This window comes from Sceloporus undulatus, chromosome 4, assembly GCF_019175285.1.
Source record: "Sceloporus undulatus isolate JIND9_A2432 ecotype Alabama chromosome 4, SceUnd_v1.1, whole genome shotgun sequence".
NCBI lineage: Eukaryota > Metazoa > Chordata > Lepidosauria > Squamata > Phrynosomatidae > Sceloporus > Sceloporus undulatus.
The window spans coordinates 76,585,447-76,603,569 of NC_056525.1; the positions used below are offsets into that span (position 1 = coordinate 76,585,447).

Sequence of the window (18,123 nt, forward strand, 5' to 3'; positions counted from 1 at the left end):
GGTTGGGAACCACTGGTTTAAGGGCACTATTAGGCAGGCCAAAAACCTAATGAATGGGAGGCAATTGCTTCAGCTGAGTCATGCAGTCCATACTTATTGCAGCATCAAAGCCACATCAGTGTCTCCTTCCCCTTGTTCAGTGTTTTCTCTCTTTCCTTCCAGTCATCTCTGTGCCTGGCCCAATGGCAAGAGATGTGGATGGTCTGGTTCTGTGCATGAGGGCCCTTCTCTGTGATGAGTTGTTTCACCTGGATCCATCTGTGCCACCACTCCCTTTCAATGAAGAGGTAATAGAACTGGATTTAGGAATGCTATGGAGGGGAAGGTTGAAGATATTCTTCTGATTATTCTTTCCAGATGGTTGATGTATAATGAATGTTTATGCCCTCCTATGGTTATTCCTGGAGGTGTGGGGAGAGAGGTGTTACAATTTATGTGACTGCTGAATTGGTCAAGCAAAGAGCTATAAGTACATACCTGTGCATCTGTAGATATTTAATATTGTATTGGGGCTTCAGTCTTAGCCTCAGCTAGTGATATCAGTCAAGGAAAGAATGGCAAGTTTGGGAATGGAAGCTTGGTATCCACAAACAAAGTGAGGGGTTGTGCAAATGCCAGGGTTCTGAAATGTAAAGTAAAATCCCATCTTCAAATTAGAAGGACAAGGCCAGTAAGTCAGAGTGGATGTCACTATTTTTATAGCAAAGAGAATTTGTAAGAATTAGTTAACCAAATAGTTCAGAACTCTAAAGGTTCACAAGTGAATCTAGTCAGTTCTGTTTCCCATAGAAGGAGTCAGGGACAATTACTTGTCACTTCTTGTATTTCAGCTAGAGTGTTAGTGTTTTGGTTTCTTTTCAAACTTATGTGTATGTATGTGTGTGCATGTGGCAAGGACTATATATAGTGATGGTCATATTAGCTCAGTTTTTACACAGTATTTGTTTCAGGGATTCAGAGCTTGGTAAAAGTGACTGTTTTGGACTGTAGATCATGGAACAGTCCAGCCAGTATGGTGAATAACATGTTGGCTGTGGGATTCTGGAAGTTGTAGTCCAAAGAAGTCATTTTGCTAAGCCTGGAGGTAGATTTATGTTCTGCTCTTCAAATGAATATGTATAGAGACTTAAAGAAACACAATAATTAAAAACATCCCATCACATACTAATAGTATAAATATAAAGAAATATGTTTTAAAAAAGCAGCAGCAGAGGTAGAAAATATTATGTCAAGAGGTCTGGGAAAATGGAAATGCTATTGGGAAAATAACTGGAAAATGGAAAGTCCTGTTATTGAAAGACTATATCAAGGTAGACATATGGACAGCATCTATTCTAAAAATGGGGCAACATTATGAAAAGACTCCTTCTTACAGTAACTTAGTGCATAACAAATGGGGCTTGGGCTCTGAAAAGGACCTCTGGTAAATATCTTGGCTTATGATATGGGAGAGCTGGGGGAAATAATTTTGGACTATAACTCTCAGAATCTTCATCTTGAGAATTCTAGGCACTATAACCCAAAATTAACTTTTCCCCGCCGTTGCAATATAGACATTCCTATGGGAAGATATGGGATACCCTTGGCCGTGGGCACTGGGTGAGCTGTGAAGAGCTAGGAACATCTGGGGAATTTTTCATTTCACTAACCCAATGAACCACTACTAAACAGACATCCACATCTCTGCAGATTTACTCTAGTTCCAGGCCCCTCCGCATTGGATATTACGATGACGATGGCTATTTCATGCCATCTCCCAGCATGAGACGAGCTGTGCAGGAAACTAGAAAACTCCTACAGGAAGCAGGGCATACGGTAAGTTCTGTGCTCGTTGAGAGCCTTTTTAAAAACCTTGTTTTACTCTATGATGCATTTATCTATTTTGTTATCATTATTGCAATTGGATTTGGGGTTTTTTACCACCTGTAAGAGACATATATCAATAAACATCTATTATGCACAACTATTGATATCAAAGACACTATTTTTTATAGTTATATATAATGCTATATAAAATACCAATTGACAGCTGAACGATGCAGTGAGCAATGCAGAGATAAGGAAAAAAATGAAGAAAAATAGGGGTAGGAGAAAGGGATAAGGTGACAAGGGAGCAAGAGAAGACTTCATCATATCCTACACAACCTTTCTAGTCTAAGTTCTTGTCTACATGGTTAAAATACTCCATATTCTATTTGAACAGAATGTGATCCCTACACTTGCAATTCAGAGGAATTTAGACTATTTTAACTCCCCCCAAAACTCCTCAAATTCTTTAGAAAAAGGAACCATGGTCTTAATTAGAGTATCTGCAAGGATGCATATTATGGAGCATGCAATTGTCCATCTGATTCACATGGATTTCATGAATGTGCATTTTTGGCAGAGGCAGAACGAATAGCTGCAAATTTGTGTAGGAAATTAAATATTGATGAGAATGTGTGAAAATCCAGAGCAACTTGCATAATAAAGATGTGTTGCTTAGCCCTCAATAATGGCTTAATTTTCAAGAATACCTCTGGGCAGGTACCTGGCCGCAACAGTAATATCTCTTGGGCATTTGGGTTGCTTCACGTAAGTCTGTGGTAGGAATGAAAATAATATTTATTGTTATTATTCATTTCTAGGTTTCTAAAAAGGGTTTCCTGACTACCAGATAACCCTGACAAGAAGAACAATAAACCAGTACATAATATTGTGCATTTTTCTCCCAGTATTTAAACATCCCAAAATGTTATGAATAGAACACTTAGAACACAAACGGGTTCTTTTTTTGCTGTTTCTGTTTACTAAACTTTACACTATATATTATTTTAGCTTTTTTGTCTTGTTTTATGTTGTAAGCTATTTTGGATCCTATATTGGAAGAAAGGTGGGATATAAATCAAATAAATTAAAAAATTAAACTGGCTTCTTGCACACACACACACACACACACACACACACACGCAACCATTTTGTACACAAAATACTTCTTTTCCGCTCAGAAAAAGGGATTTTTGTGCAAAAAGACCCATTTGTTTTCTACACAGAATAATTCCTTAGCAGCACTTTGGGCATTATAATATAGGATGAGTACTGCAAAGGTATATTTATTTTCCCCTAAAGCAGGGAGAAAAATGTAATAATTATTCATCCTCATATGTAAGGATGATGTTACCAAGGATTTACATCTCTAGTCCGTAGCTACACTTAATATTCCTTCCTACCAGTCTTCAACTGCAGGCTAAAATTTAATTTCCAGTTTTGCCCCATTAAATGTTTTGCATCTCTACCAGACCTCTAGTAAACCAATGATTTTTGTTACTTGTTCAGACTTCTGTTTGTATCTCCTTTTTTGCTTGTGAAGTAAATGAATATTTTGTGGAGCAAGAAAAAAGTAGAGATCTGGTTATATTTTTTCTTTCAAGAATGTATTGTTGGTTTTTTCTGATCCCTTAAAACTTGAAACTCTTGGTATCTGTCAGTTTGGTAAAATAAAAATAGCAATCTGCTTATGTCAGTTTATTTGCACAATAAGATTATCAGTGTAGTAATGGGATGTCATTTGTCTACTGAACAGAAAAAAATCTAATAGACTTAGAGAAAACATATAATTAGGCAAAACCTAGATTCTACTTTCATTTTTTCTCCATTACACACACACACAGATATGTAAAGGTGGGATGATAACTGTGCATATCTGTTATACCCTTTATGTTCCTTTTGAATGTTGATCTTGTTTTTTAATTATCAGCTTTTACCCTTCACTCCCCCACGAATTGATTTTTTGGTGGATGAGCTCTTCACTAAAGGACTCTTTGCTGATGGAACTTCCACCTTAGTGGAAAAGTTGTAAGTAAATTTCTTAGCAAATAGTATTATGTCTACTAAAATATAAGTAATTGTACTTTAGATCTCCAAAGACTGTTTTTTCTTATTCTCTTTCTACAACTAAAACCATAGTCGCAAGATTCCAAGAACATATTGCAAGGGCTGTAGACAGAACAGAAATGGTCCCCTCTCCAAAACTGTTGTTTGCATTCCAGTCTTAAATGGCTAGATCTGATTTCAGAACACCTCTCCAGTGACCTTTGTGGTTTCTATGGAAGCTTTCCTCTGATCCTAAAAAAGAGAAACAAATGTGTATTGGATGTGTGTTGGTGGGTGGGGAGAAATAGTTGAGTCTCAGAAATCATAGTTACAAAATGTGTTTACTTTCCAGTGACCAGTCACAAAATAAGATGCAATAAATGCAAGATACTTCAAATAATCAAATGCTGTTGCCACTGTGGCAAACAATATTCACCTCTTTGTTTCCTCCTCCTGAAAATGGACCAACCACTGTCTTACACACCAGATACTTTGCTGTGGAATTACCTGTTTGTTTTCTCTCTTCTCCATTCCAGTGATGGAGAGTTTGTGGATTCCACTTGGACAAACCAGATACGTTGTTACAGACTGCCAAATCTGCTGAAGAGGATTCTAGCTTTCATTTTAACACCTGTGGTGAGTCTCCTAGACAGGTAACAAATTCAGGAAGAGATATTTTCCACATGTACCATACTGCTCTTCTGAAGACAGTAGTAACTGTTTTGGTCACAGCTTAAATATTGTTCTGCCACATTTACATATCTTGCTCTTATACAGTGTTACCCCGGGATACGAATGCGCCGCCTTACGAAATTTCCGGGTTACGAAAAAATCCAATTGAAAAAAACTGTTCCGGGATACGAAGGTTATTTCGGGTTACGAAAGAAATTTTGGTGCTTTTCGGCGCTTTTTCGCACCAAATCGCGGCTTTTCCCCATTAGCGGCTATGGGGTTTCGGCTTGCGAAAGCCTTTCGGGTTATGAAAGCGGCGGCGGAACGAATTATTTTCGTAACCCGGGGTAACACTGTACTTACATATTGGTGGCAATCAGAGCTCGGAAAAGTTCCTTCTTTGGATCATGACTCCATGAACACGTGACCATGTTTGCTGAGGAATTCTGGAAGTTGTAGTCAAAAAAAGAGAAACTTTTGCAAGCTCTAGGATAGCCAAGTTAGTTTGCCTTGGGTGCAATGGCTAAAATGTGATTGTTATCATGCTCCTTCAAGTAATCGTGGTCCCTAAGGCAAACTTTTCATGGCGTTTTCTTGGCAAGATGTGTTCAGAAAGGGGTTGTCTTTGCCTCCCAGTGAGGCTGAAAAGATCCGACTTGCCCAAGGTTCTTGAATGAATTTTCATGGCCGAGTGGAGATTTGAACTCTTGTTTCCTTGATTTCTTGTCCAAATCTCAAAACACTACATCTCACTAGCTCTCATACAATTGAGAAAAAGGATGTACAAATTTGTTTTAATCAATGGGGGAAATTCGTACAAATGTCAACAGTAGAAAAATGTGAATAAATGTTGGAGAAATGCAACATAACTGAGAATGGAAGTCGTTCTTCAATCTTCCTCATTCCTCTTTCTTGATAAGTCTTTTAGTTTCAAATGGGGTAAGTCTTTTGGTTTCACCTGCCTCTTTGTGGTGTTCACCCTATATTTTGTGGGCAGGAAATGATTCAAACCATGGAGGCCTGTATGCAAGGGTCAACCCTTCTAAGTCCCACCCTGAATGGAATTCCCACTGTCTGAGTTGACATAATGTAGGTTCCTTTCTCAGAGGGAAGGGAAGGGAGCCACATTACAAGCTGGAGTTAGCAAGTACCATGTGATCTACAGTTAATTTGGGTCCAAACAGAACCTAGAAGTACAACTGAAAAGGCTTTCACACCTCTTTTCCCTTGTTCATTTGGAAAAGAAGGAGGAGTAGCAAACCCCAGAAGGGGAGCTAGGTACAAAGAAGTCAAATTAACAGAGATCAACAACATGATGTTTGTTGGTCACCTGGAATATATCAGGGAATGTAAGCTTTTTCACTAAGAGGTTGTATGCCAATGGCAAGGAGTATAGCTTAGGAATTCTTGGGCTTGTCAACACTGGCCAAAAATATTGGCCTCACCTCACATTTTCCTGGTCCACAATGCCTCTGCAGACACCTGTTAATGCCACAAACTGACAGGCGCAGTGAGATGACATCAAGCTAACTGGCCACACATTTCTCCCTGGTAAACTCACTTTGCTCCATCTTTTTTGTTGCCTTCTCAGCATGCATCAACTTATTGTTTGCATGTCAATTACACCACCTTGTACTCTGGTTGAATGCTTCCCCTTCTAATCCCTTTTGTCCCTTTGCCATCCCAGTGAGTGAGAGAGGGAATTTTAAATGTATGCACACGTGCACACACACAATGAAAAAATAACAAATAAAAGTATATTTTATTTATCTATTATTTATGAAAATTTTCAGCCATGAGATCAGTGGTGAGTGGCTAGATTAGGCTACGATTCCCCCCCTCATTGAGTGTCATATTTTTTCACTTTTTTTACTCTCCCACTGATACTTGCCCCCTCTGATCAGCACTGTGTCATCTCTGTTTTTACTACAGTGAATAGAGTGTGCAAATGCTTTCTTCCCTCTGATCTCGCTTGTGCAGAGATCTCATGCACTCCCTCTCTCCCAATCCCCTCCCATAAATACACTGCAGATCTCTTCACAAGTGAGTGAGAGAATGATGTGGGAGGATTAGGGAGGAGAGCATGGAGCTCTACACAGGCAAATAAGTGCATGATCAGGCAGAGGATTAGAGAGTGGGAATAGTAACAAATATGACACTCAGGTGGGGGAAGAAAATGAGGTAGCATGAACAGGTCCCTCACTGCTGATTGCATGGCTGACCATACATTGAAATAGAAAAACATGGTGACAAACACCAGGCTTGCTGAACCCAAGCAGTCCCATCCACTAAAAACACCTTGGTATACTAGCTACACACAAGAAAATCTGATTTTCTTTTTAAATGTTCAGGATAAAAGCTAATTTTTTAGAAATTAAATCCCTCTGAACCACATTCCCTGTGAATTAACAATGTCTTCCCTGTGAATCTCCAAGAATGTCATGTGTCCAGCTCGTGGAAACTGAGACGTCAGTACAGGGTTTTGGGGTGTGTTTTTGATCAGTGTAGACAAGCACATTTGCAGCACTTGGATGACAAATCACAAAGACAGCTAGATAGCTGAAGGACCTCCTTGAGGTAAATCTTATTCAATGCCTAGAAACTCAGTCCAGGTGGGGAAGACAGATCAAATTACCTCAGTCCTATGCTGTCTGATGAATGAAGATCCTTATACTCAAAGGTTTGATTTTGATTTTTGGAGGTAAATTGGTATAAGTTCATGAAAAGACAATAATTTGATAAAGAAGCATAAAGATGGGGCAGTGTCTGTGTGCATGTGTATTTATCAAGCTAGCTTGAAATGTTGCTTTTTGGTTACAATTCCCAGAACCTTCCACTGACAGGACTCCTGGAGTTGTAGTCCAAAAATGTTACTTTTCCAAATTCTGTTAATGAGCCACAGGTTTAGGTCTGCAGTCCTGTACATATTTAGCTAGGAATAAGTTCCCTCGAACTTAATTTTGCTTACAACTGAGTAGATATAAATAGAATTGGCCTGTAGATAATAGGATGTGGACTTATTGCTAGATCAAGGTTTTTCAAGATGCAATACAGAAAAACAAAACAAATTTACTTTGATATTTTTGTCCAATATTCCAAAAATGCCTATCTAGATTCCTTGGTTGCCAGGAATAAATGTGCAGGCCTACTCTAGTGTCCTTGGAAATGTGCTGAAGCCTTTGTTATACATCTGAAAATGAGATTGCTTACACGTTCTCTAACTGCGTATTCTTAGAGAATGCTTGTGACTTGCTATTTGCATTGATTGCTATTGTTATATTTAAATCAGAGACTGGCTTTGGATCTTTAGAAAAAAACATGTTTCATTTTCTTCAAAGCTGCAGCAGAATCATAATATGAACTTGTATATTTGATTGTTTCCTCTTGTAAGCTATCTCAGAATGACTGTTTCATTTAGAGCTCTGTCGCCTCCGTCTTTCTTGTAAACTGAAATCAAGTTCTAGCTGCCTTCCCTATAAAGCGGAATAACCAAGGTGGAAAATCATAATCTAAGAATAATGACCTTGATACAGCTGGTATCCAGTTTTCATATGCTGCTTTTTTTATGACCCTATTCTAAAAAATAAATAAATAAATAAAAAATGATAGGGTTAAAGGCAAAGTGGATACACAGAAAATGCAATATTGCCACAAATCTTGTACTTTTCCTCTAACAGTTTTATAGGCTTGAGGGTTTCTTCCTGGGTCTCCCAATAAGTCTTGAGGTCACAAAACATTTATTTTATCATGAGCTGACACAGTTAGCAAAAACAACAAAAACAACAACAAATATAGACACATTCCAGTTATGGTTGCAAGTGATGAAGTTCTATTCATTTCATTGGGAAAACTGAGTGCATCTGTTCTCTCTCTCTCTCTCTCTCTCTCTCAATAAGTGGCTGTCTATGAACGATATAATCAAATTAGACATTAGAAATGAATTACCCCCATCAGTATGATGAAGCATTTTGCCTTCAAAGATAAACATGACAGAGAGGATATGAGAAAATGTCCCAACTGAGACTTTTTGAGCAGGCCTGAGGCAAAGGACAAGATGAATATCTACACAGCCTGCATTCCTCAGACATAACTGAACTGGCACTGAAATTTTAGTTTCATGTATCACCCCTGGGAAAAACTATAAGGAAGTTTAAGGGATGTAGGGCAAGCTGTGTACAAATCTACCCTCCAAGAACTCATTGCTACTCACTCATTGCTCTGCCCAGTATTTGCTTGCCAGCTATTCAGATATTTACTGCAATGCAGTAGTGGTGGCATCATGTTATTTGAAACCAAAAGACTTATCAATAAGGAGGAAGGGAGGAGAAAGGACTCTGTCTCAATTCTTTTATGTTTCTTCAAAAAAAAAATCCTGCTGTTATACATCCCTATATAGCTCATGCATATTTTCTAAATAAAACCCTCTTAATTAACCAAGAACCTGGAGTTCTCCCAGTTAGTACTAGTATATTATTATTATTATTATTATTAACCTTTATTTATGAAGCGCTGTAAATTTACACAGCGCTGTACATGCAATCTTTTTAGTTAGACGGTTCCCTGCCCTCAGGCTTACAATCTAAAAAGACATGACACAGAAGGAGAAGGGAGTGGTGGAGGGAAAGGGTAAGAGGTCCAGCAGTTCCTCTCAACCTCCGAGGTCTGGACCAAGGCAGATGGACTGGAGGGAGGGCAAGGCTTCATAATGGATGGTTAATCATTATCCAGAGAAAATACATAATCACAAGTAGGATAATACATATACAGTACATAGGAATACAGGAAATGGATCGATAAACAGCCAACAACAGAACATATTTGTGTCTCAGTCCAAAGGTTACCCAAGCTTCTCCCAAAGCTAATTTACCCCACCATTTGCTGGCAGTCCCATCCCCTCCACCTGTTCATTGGGAAATACTGTTGCAGCTTTTATTCATTTTCTTTCTCATGTTGAAATTTTTGTATGCATTTTCCCATTGATTAAAACAGATTTGCAGATCATTCCTCCCTGAATTGTAGGAGAGCCAGTGTGGAGTAATGGCTTGAATGCTGGACTAGGAATCTGGGAGACAGATCTCCAATCAGCCATGGAAACCCACTGGGTGATCATTGGCAAGTCACACTCTCTCAGCCTCAAAGGGAAGCAAAGAAAACCCCTGTCTTTGAACAAATCTTGCACAAACAAAAGAAAACATAATGTGATAGGTTTTACATAGGGCAGTGATAAATTGGAAATGACTTGAAGATATACAAGCACAAGAACAAACACGTTTTAGCCCTTTGCATTAAAAAATGCATACATGGTTTTGTATGAATTTTTATTTCTCAGAAATGCACTGCAAGCCTTACAATTGTCCAAGAAGAGGTGTGCTTTTTCTTACAACAAATCTTAGAAGATGTAAAATTGATACTTTCATGACAGAGGGGCAAGAACTGGCCTTTGAGGCTCTGTGCTAGCATGCACCTGTTCCCCATATCTGGTCCCCCACCAACTCTCATCCTCAAAATGGAATCGTAATCAGATTTGGGTGAAATGTGCATCTCAGTGTGAATGTTCTATCATCCATATCTGAGACCCCATATGAGTGGTCATGGAAAATTATGCAGCGCAGAAGAACAGCTCAGATATAAATTTGGAGTTATAAATAAACACAGTGTGTGTTTATGTGAGAGAGAAACAGATTTATTCATTCATATTATTTCTCCCTGAAGTGGTTTACAAGTAAATTCTATGTAAAGTCACACTCTATATTTTTATAAGTTGAGGTGTAATAGTTTGAAGTGTGTAGTCTGCACTGGCTCATGGCAATTTCTGATACAGCTCCAGGATCTTCTCTCCAGGAAAGGGACAGATGGAGTTGCAGATAGAATCTAGGGATACACTTGAAGTAATACACGCACGCACACACACACACACACACACACACGGGGCTTTTTCACACTACACAATTAGAGCATCATAATATACACTTTAATGGCTCCCATTCAACTTGGAGCAGCTGTAGAAGACGGAGCATGAAAATCAAAAGTGATTTTGCCATCCTCACAGTGGCAGATCCACTGGCAGTCAATGATACATTTAGGTTGAGCTATGAGAACCAGCACAGTGTAGTGGTTTAAGTACTGGACTTGAACTCTGGAGACCATGGTACAGTTCACCACTCAGCCATGATGCCCACTGGATGACCTCTCAGCCTCAGGGGAATGCAGTAGCCCTCTGAATTAGCCTTGCCCAGAAAACCCCATAATAGGTTGACCTTATTATGGTTACCATAAGTCAGAAATGTCTTGAAGGCACGCAACAACAACAACAACAATAACAACATGACTTGCCATCAGCAGCCATCTGGATCCCTAATGCAATATTTTGTTTCAGTTTCCAAGAATCTCTCGACATCTACATGCCCTCCTTGGTGTAGGGTAAGACAATTTTATATCATTTATAATTATTTAACAATGCTGTTAATTTATTTAATTCTATTTATATCATGCGCTTCATAGGAATACATGGTATATAAAAACAACATTAAACCAAAGTGACTGAAATTTGCTCTAGTCTATGCCACAATCTTTTTATTGCTATGATGTCATAATAAGGGATAATGCTTGGCTACAATCAAGGAGATGTAGTGAAAGTTTACACCCATGGAGTTATGTCACAGTTATACTACATCACTTTATCACAGAATTGTGACACTGAACAAACAAATGTGCATTTGACATGGATGTAGAATGCTCAACCATGCTCAATAATGCAATAAATAATATGCAGTGACACCATATGCTTTACTATTGCAACCTTCATCTTAATATGCATGTTGCACATCACCCAAAAAAGTACAACCACATGTGTAAAGGAACTTATACAGTACATACATGCATAAGATGCCACTTGGATGCAATCCCACTATATTGTTGTTTTATAGCCACATTGTAGTGGTTTGGGAGTTGAACTGGGATTCTGGGCAATCAGTATTTGAATCCTGCTCAGCCATGGAAACTTACTGGGTGACTTTGGGTGAGTCATACACTCTCAGCCCCAGAAAACCCCATAAAGTTGTTTTTGCCCTCAAGTTGACCCCAACTCATGGTGAATCTATGAATGACACATCTCCAAAAACCCCTTTTCTCCACTGCTTTGCTTGGGTCATAGAATCATAGAATCATAGAGTTGGAAGAGACCGCACAGGCCATCCAGTCCAACCCCCTGCCATGCAGGAAATCCAAATCAAAGCGTTCCCGACAGATGGCCATCTAGCCTCTGCTTAAAGACCTCCAAGGAAGGAGACTCCACTACACTCTGAGGGAGTGTGTTCCACTATCAAACAGCCCTTACTGTCAGGAAGTTCTTCCTAATGTTGAGGTGGAATCTCTTTTCCTGTAGCTTGCATCCATTGTTGCGGGTCCTGTTCTCTGGAGCAACAGAAAACAAGCTTGCTCCCTCCTCAATATGACATCCTTTCAAATATTTAAACAGGGCTATCATATCACCTCTTAACCTTCACTTCTCCAGGCTAAACATCCCCAGCTCCTTGAGTCGTTCTTCATAGGGCAAGATTTCCAGACCTTCCACCATTTTAGTCACCTTCCTCTGGACACGCTCCAGTATCTCAATGTCCTTTTTGAATTGTGGTGTCCAGAACTGGACACAATATTCCAGGTGGGGCCTGACCAGAGCAGAATACAGTGGCACTATTACTTCTCTTGATCTAGACACTATACTTTTATTGATGCAGCCTTAAATTGCATTGGCCTTTTTAGCTGCTGCATCACACTGTTGACTCATGTTCAACTTGTGGTCTACTTGGACTCCTTCAGATTCAGGCCCATGACCTCCTTGACTGAGTCTATCCATCTGGTCTGCAGTCTTCTTCTGTTTCCACTGTCTTCTATCTCTCCTAGCATTAATGTCTTTTCTAATGACTTGTGCTTTCTCAGGATGTGGCCAAAGTACGACAGCCTCAGTTTTGTCATTTTGGCTTCCAGGGATAGTTCTGGCTTGATCAGTTCTAGGATCCATTTATTTTTCTTTTTGGCTGTCTATGGTATCCTCAGCACTCTTCTCCAGCACCACATCTCAAATGAGTTAATTTTCTTCCTTTCCACTTTCTTTATTGTCTAGCTCACACATTTGTATATGATGATGAGGAAAACAATGGCTTGGATGATTCTAACTTTAGTGCTCAGTTGTATATCTTTACACTTTAAAGTCTTATCTAGTTCTTCAATAGCTGTCCTTACCATTCCTTGTCTTTTTATTTCTTGACTGCAGTCTCAGTTCAAGTCAATATTTGCTCCAAGGTGTGGGAAATCTTTGACTACAGTTGGCCCTCCTTATCCACGAATTTTTTATCCATGAATTCAAGCATCCACGGCTTGAAAATATTCAGAAAAAGTATAAATTCCAAATTTTGATTTTCTTTTTTATATAAGGAATACCATTTTAGCTCTGCCATTGTATTTAATGGGACTTGAGCATCCACGGATTTTGTTATCCATGGGGGATCCTGGAACCAAACCCCAGCAGATAACAAGGTCCCACTGTATTTCAATTTCCTGGTCTGCCTTAGGGTCACCATAAGTCGCAAAAGACTTGAAGGCACATAACAACAACAAAGATAAAAGAAAAGAGCTTTTATGTTAAGTTCCATCCATGAGGGGGCAGCAGCACACATGTCTAAAAATTACCTTTGCAATTTCAATTCTATGTAGAACTAATATTGTAAACGTAATTTCCAAACACCCTGTACATTCCTCATATAAAGTTGGAAGCAAGAAAATGTATAATTCCCTTTAACCTTACTGGGGACTTAAGGATATTTTGATTTTATAAGAACTTAACCTATAAGAGGCTGTCTCAGAGACATTGGTGGTAACTGAAGGTTCAGATGTGTTTATCAGTTGCCTGGTCACCCAGTTGTGACACTAGAACAGGTTGCATTTAATTGCTAATGAAATGGAAATTTCAATAGGACTGTAAGAACACATGTTTGAATGTCCTGAATGAACATACAGCAGTAGTAAAAGTTTGTGATGAACTGAAGACTAGTAACTGAAGAAGACTTCAAAAAAGACTTCAGTTGATATCTTATGAAGATATTTTCAGATGGTTGCACTAATTTATACTCAATATGGGACTGTATTTATATGGAAGCGACTAAAATATTAGAAATACCAATATGGAAAACTTCAATTAATTTTCTTTTAAAAAAAATCTTTGCAGAATCATTAATGTTCATTTGCATGTATTTTGCAAATTTTCCAGGTCAGTGAAAAACCTCTGGAAGAACAACGTTGACCGGATGGTAATTTTGTTTTCATATTATATGACAGAGAAAAGTAACCAAGATTTCCATTTTCATGAAGCAGATGCTCCCTAGAGAGAAACTTGTAGATAAAAGTCTCTTTGTGAGAAGTGAAGGGAAGAGTTTGCATATATTCTTCTTATTTTCCTATTTCTGACCAGAGGTACATGCTAAGGATTATTAGCAAAGTATCTTGTATATCATTGCCCAATATGATTTAATTTGGGATATACATGTTATTTGAGAAGTTACACCTACTCTAAAACTGCAGCTGCAGCACCAGCCATAACACTCTACAATTACAATTTGATACTTACTAAAAAAAATGTCTGAAAATCTACCTGTGGGGGTATCAGAAATGGCAACTGGTAGTTTTCAGAGAAGGAATTAGGGCATTATGCTCTTAGGCATTATGCTTTTAGGCCTTTGTACATGAAGGCTATCTTTGGCCAGTTACAGACGGGCACCCTAAGACGGACTCAGTCTGTGCTAGGGTTAGAAAGTTGTGAGACCACTAGGGCATGGACCAGGATCTTGGCAGTAGAGGTGGAGAGATATGGTCGGATTTTGGCAATGTTGTACAAAAAGAATCTACAAGCCTTGGCTGTGGTCTGGATCTGAGGGATACACGACAGAGAAGAATCAAAGATGAAACCAAGACTGGGGCTTCCTGGACTGGTTGAATAGAAATGTTGTCCACAGAGACAGAAAAGGAGAGTTGAAGGGTGGGCTTAGGAGGAAAGACAAGAAGCTCTGTCTTAGACATGGCGCATCCACTGCGAGACAGCTGTGAGACAAGACGAAACTTGCTGTTCAAGCCTTGGAGAAAGATCAGGGGTGGAAAGATACAACTGGGTGTCATCGGCATACAGATGGTAGGAAAAACCAAAAGAGCTAATGAGTTTACCTAAGGACAATTTTAACTGCCATGGCTCAATTATATGGAATTCTGAGATTTGTAATTTTGTGAGATATTTAGCCTTCTCTGTCAGAGAGCTCTGGTGAGCAACAACAAACTACAAATCCCAGGATTTGTAGCCATGGACCCATGACAGTTACAGCAGTGTCAAACTACATTATTTCTGCAGTGCAGATGCAGTCCAAGATATCTTTCTGATAACCATCCTGTTGTCAAGGGTTAGGGTAAGACATAGGCTGCTGAAAGAACCAGCCCGGTCAAGCAAGCTTTACTGCTTGCCATGTCTTTACTGATCTGTATACCAGTAATTCTATAAAAGTAACCAGTGCATGGCACAGATAGACTGCAGATACCATTTTCTATCTTGAAAACTTTGTTATCTGGAACATGATCTGAACAGCTTGCAGTGACTCCTTTTCTTAAAAACTGAGTTGTCTATGATACCCAGATATTTTAGATAATGTACTGTTTGACAAATGCCAGAAGTGAAAGCTTTCAGAGACTATGAAATCAGTTTGATAAATGCAATATTTGTGAATAGGACTTCGTGTAAATCTTAGAATTCTGGTGCCTTTTTCTTTTGAGGGGCTCAGGTTTAAATTTGAACTGGGCCTTCAAGCTTATTGCTCGAATGGCATAATTGCTTGTTTTTTTCCACTCTAACTTTCAGCGGGGTTCAGAAAGTAAGGTTTGGGGTGCCCGTGTGTGCATGTGTGTGGTATTTTGTCTGAGATTGGGCTAATGAAAAGGCACTGTTGGCTGAAAAAGTGGTGGTAAGAATTGTGGAAAAGAAAGCAGGAATTGTGGTGAGGCCATAAAACTAGGAGAAGCCTAAAAACCCTAACTCACCAGATCTTGACTGATCTTGGAAGCTAAGAAGGATCAGTCCTGGTTAATACTTGGATGGGAGATCACCAGTTAATACTAGGTGCTGTACTATATATCTAAAAGGAAAGAAAGCCTTTCCTGCATACACCTTACCTAAGAAAACTCTGTGAAATCCATGGGGTTGTCATAAGCTGACAGGCAATCAGAAGGCGCATGCGTGCGCACACACACAGAGGCATACAAGCACCAGTATCTTTCACTCCCTCTTTATCCAAGAGTCTCACAGCTCACAGCTTTCTGGTGCCTTTAGAAATGAACACATTCTTGAGCACTAATTCAGGCTTTTCTCTCTTATTAGGTGAACTAGAGATCTGTTTGGTTTCTTAGGGTTTTTTGCAGATCAGCATCTAAAACATGTGGGTCTTCATACATTTCTGTCTTCAGTGGTACTAATATGTAGTTAGTGGCCTATTATGGTGGTAGATAATAGCTATTGTCTTATCTTTCTTCCCAGGCTTACCGTGATGAATTCATTGCAGAATGGAGGAAGCTCAAGTTGGATGTTGTACTTTGTCCAGCTTTGGTACCGGCCTTTAACCTTGGATATGCTGGCAAGCTATTTGGTACTGATAACTAACGATTTTCTCTGCTCTGATTGATCATTTGATGTTGGATGTACCCTATTCTTGGAATGTTCCAAACAGGGTTGTATAGTTGGATGTGAAGTCCCACTCATGTAGGGTTGCCATAGCGCCGGACCTCAAAACCGGGAAAAATGTAGGACAAAAATTTCAAATGTAGGACACACAAAAATGTGTCCTACATTTGAAATTTTTGTCCTACATTTTCCCTGGCGATCGCGGCGGGGAGCGGAGGCCAAGCGGCGAGGGAAAGCTCCACTAAGGAGGCTTTCCCTCCCCGCCTGGGCCCCGGGCCTCACCGCGATCGGAGGCCAGGATCGGGGCCTTCTCCTCGTTACTGGCCCCCGGCTGGGACCAGGAAGAGGGGAGGAGCTTGCGGCGATCGCCGCGGCCCCCCTCGTTCCTGCCCCCGCTGGGACCAGAAGGAGGGGAGGAGGCCGGCGTGATTGCCGCGGCCTCCCCGTTCCCGGCCCCCCTGGGACCAGGAAGGAGGGGAGGAGGCCGGCGGCGATCGCCGAGGCCTCCCCCTTCCCGGCCCCCGCTGGGACCAGAGAAGGAGGGGAGGAGGCCGGCGGCGATCGCCGAGGCCTCCCCTCGTTCCTCCCGCCCGTGGGACCAGAAGGAGGGGAGGAGGCCGGTGGCGATCACCGCGGCCTCTCCGCGTTCCTGGCCACAGTGGAGGCCAGGAAGGAGGGAGGAGGCTGCAGGGAGGCGGGGAGGTTGGTGCGGCTGCGCCCAAGAGGCGCCGCCTCCCTGCAGCCTCCTCCGCCCCAGGCCTCGCTGCCCTCCTTTTCCTCTGTGCGGCCATGCGCGGGGGAGGAGGAGGAGGGCAGCGAGGCCCCAGGGTTGCCTTGCAACCCCGCTGCAACCGGGCTTTTCCCAGTTTTTGGCTGCACCCGTGCCGTGACCGGGCAGGTGCAGCCAAAACCAGGAAAAACCCAGTTGCAACCGGGTTATGGCAAGCCTACACTCATGCAGGTCGAGACTGTACACTTTACTTCTTTTTCCTTAAATTTGGCCACTTGTCTTCTGGTCACCCTAAAGTTCTGGAAGCCCTCAAACTGATAGGTGGTTCTCTGGGAGAAAGGCAGTGCCAGCTGAGTACCCAGGCTTCATGATACACTGTTCAGCTAGTTTTGAAATATATATATATTCAAAGAAATAACTTTCCTGAGCCTTTCATATTCCATAAATCAAGCAATCTTGTATGCAAAAGACAATTCTTTAGGATGATCAAAGTTTTTGCAGTCAGATTTGACATTCCTAACAGGTTTATTAAGGTAAACATGGGTTAATAATGTTTTCCACTGAAATAACCTTCCCTTGGACAAGCTCACAGATAAACTAGCAAACATAGATACAAAACACAAAGCTTTCTCCATTACTCATCATTCAGTGAAGGACAAAATCCAGGTAAACAGCCTCATCTTTATCTCTGTGCTCAAGAGAGGGGGGCTGACTGCAAGATGAGGGAAGTTAAACAGTTAGGGCTAGCATGTTTTGAGCTTAGCTGAAACTGATGCTGGTACACGACATATGCAGGAAGCTGTTGGGTATTAGCCCTTTCTGACCACAACAACCCAGAGAAGTAGGAAAAGAAAAGTGTGAAGGATATTGATGGTCAGGATAAACTGGCAATGAAGGTATTTCATCATGTGTATGAGAGTGACGTTTTCATTCATCTAGCAAGAAGAAGAGTGCAGAACAGTGTTTGGTCATCCAGGTACTTTGGACCTCAGCCCCCAGAAATTCCAGCCAGATTGGCCAATTGTGAAGTATTGTGGGAGTTGAGGTCTAAAACCTCTGGTAAACCACAGGTATGAAGCCACAGCTATAGAACAGATCTTGGAGGCCAGACTCTCTCTCTCTCTCTCTCTCTCTCTCTCTCTCTCTCTCTCTCTCTCTC

General features: G+C 40.6%; 1 protein-coding gene across 1 annotated transcript in view; it reads left to right on the forward strand.

Annotated features, from left to right (window-relative positions):
* The window catches only part of LOC121930132 (vitamin D3 hydroxylase-associated protein-like), a 39,599-nt gene that overhangs the window by 14,438 nt on the left and 7,038 nt on the right, over positions 1-18,123 (forward strand). Inside the window, exons 7-13 of the mRNA XM_042466358.1 lie at positions 163-287; positions 1,690-1,815; positions 3,737-3,834; positions 4,389-4,488; positions 10,901-10,944; positions 13,790-13,829; positions 16,091-16,199. Of these exons, the coding sequence (XP_042322292.1) occupies positions 163-287; positions 1,690-1,815; positions 3,737-3,834; positions 4,389-4,488; positions 10,901-10,944; positions 13,790-13,829; positions 16,091-16,199 (642 nt within the window). The remainder of the gene's footprint in view (positions 1-162; positions 288-1,689; positions 1,816-3,736; positions 3,835-4,388; positions 4,489-10,900; positions 10,945-13,789; positions 13,830-16,090; positions 16,200-18,123) is intronic.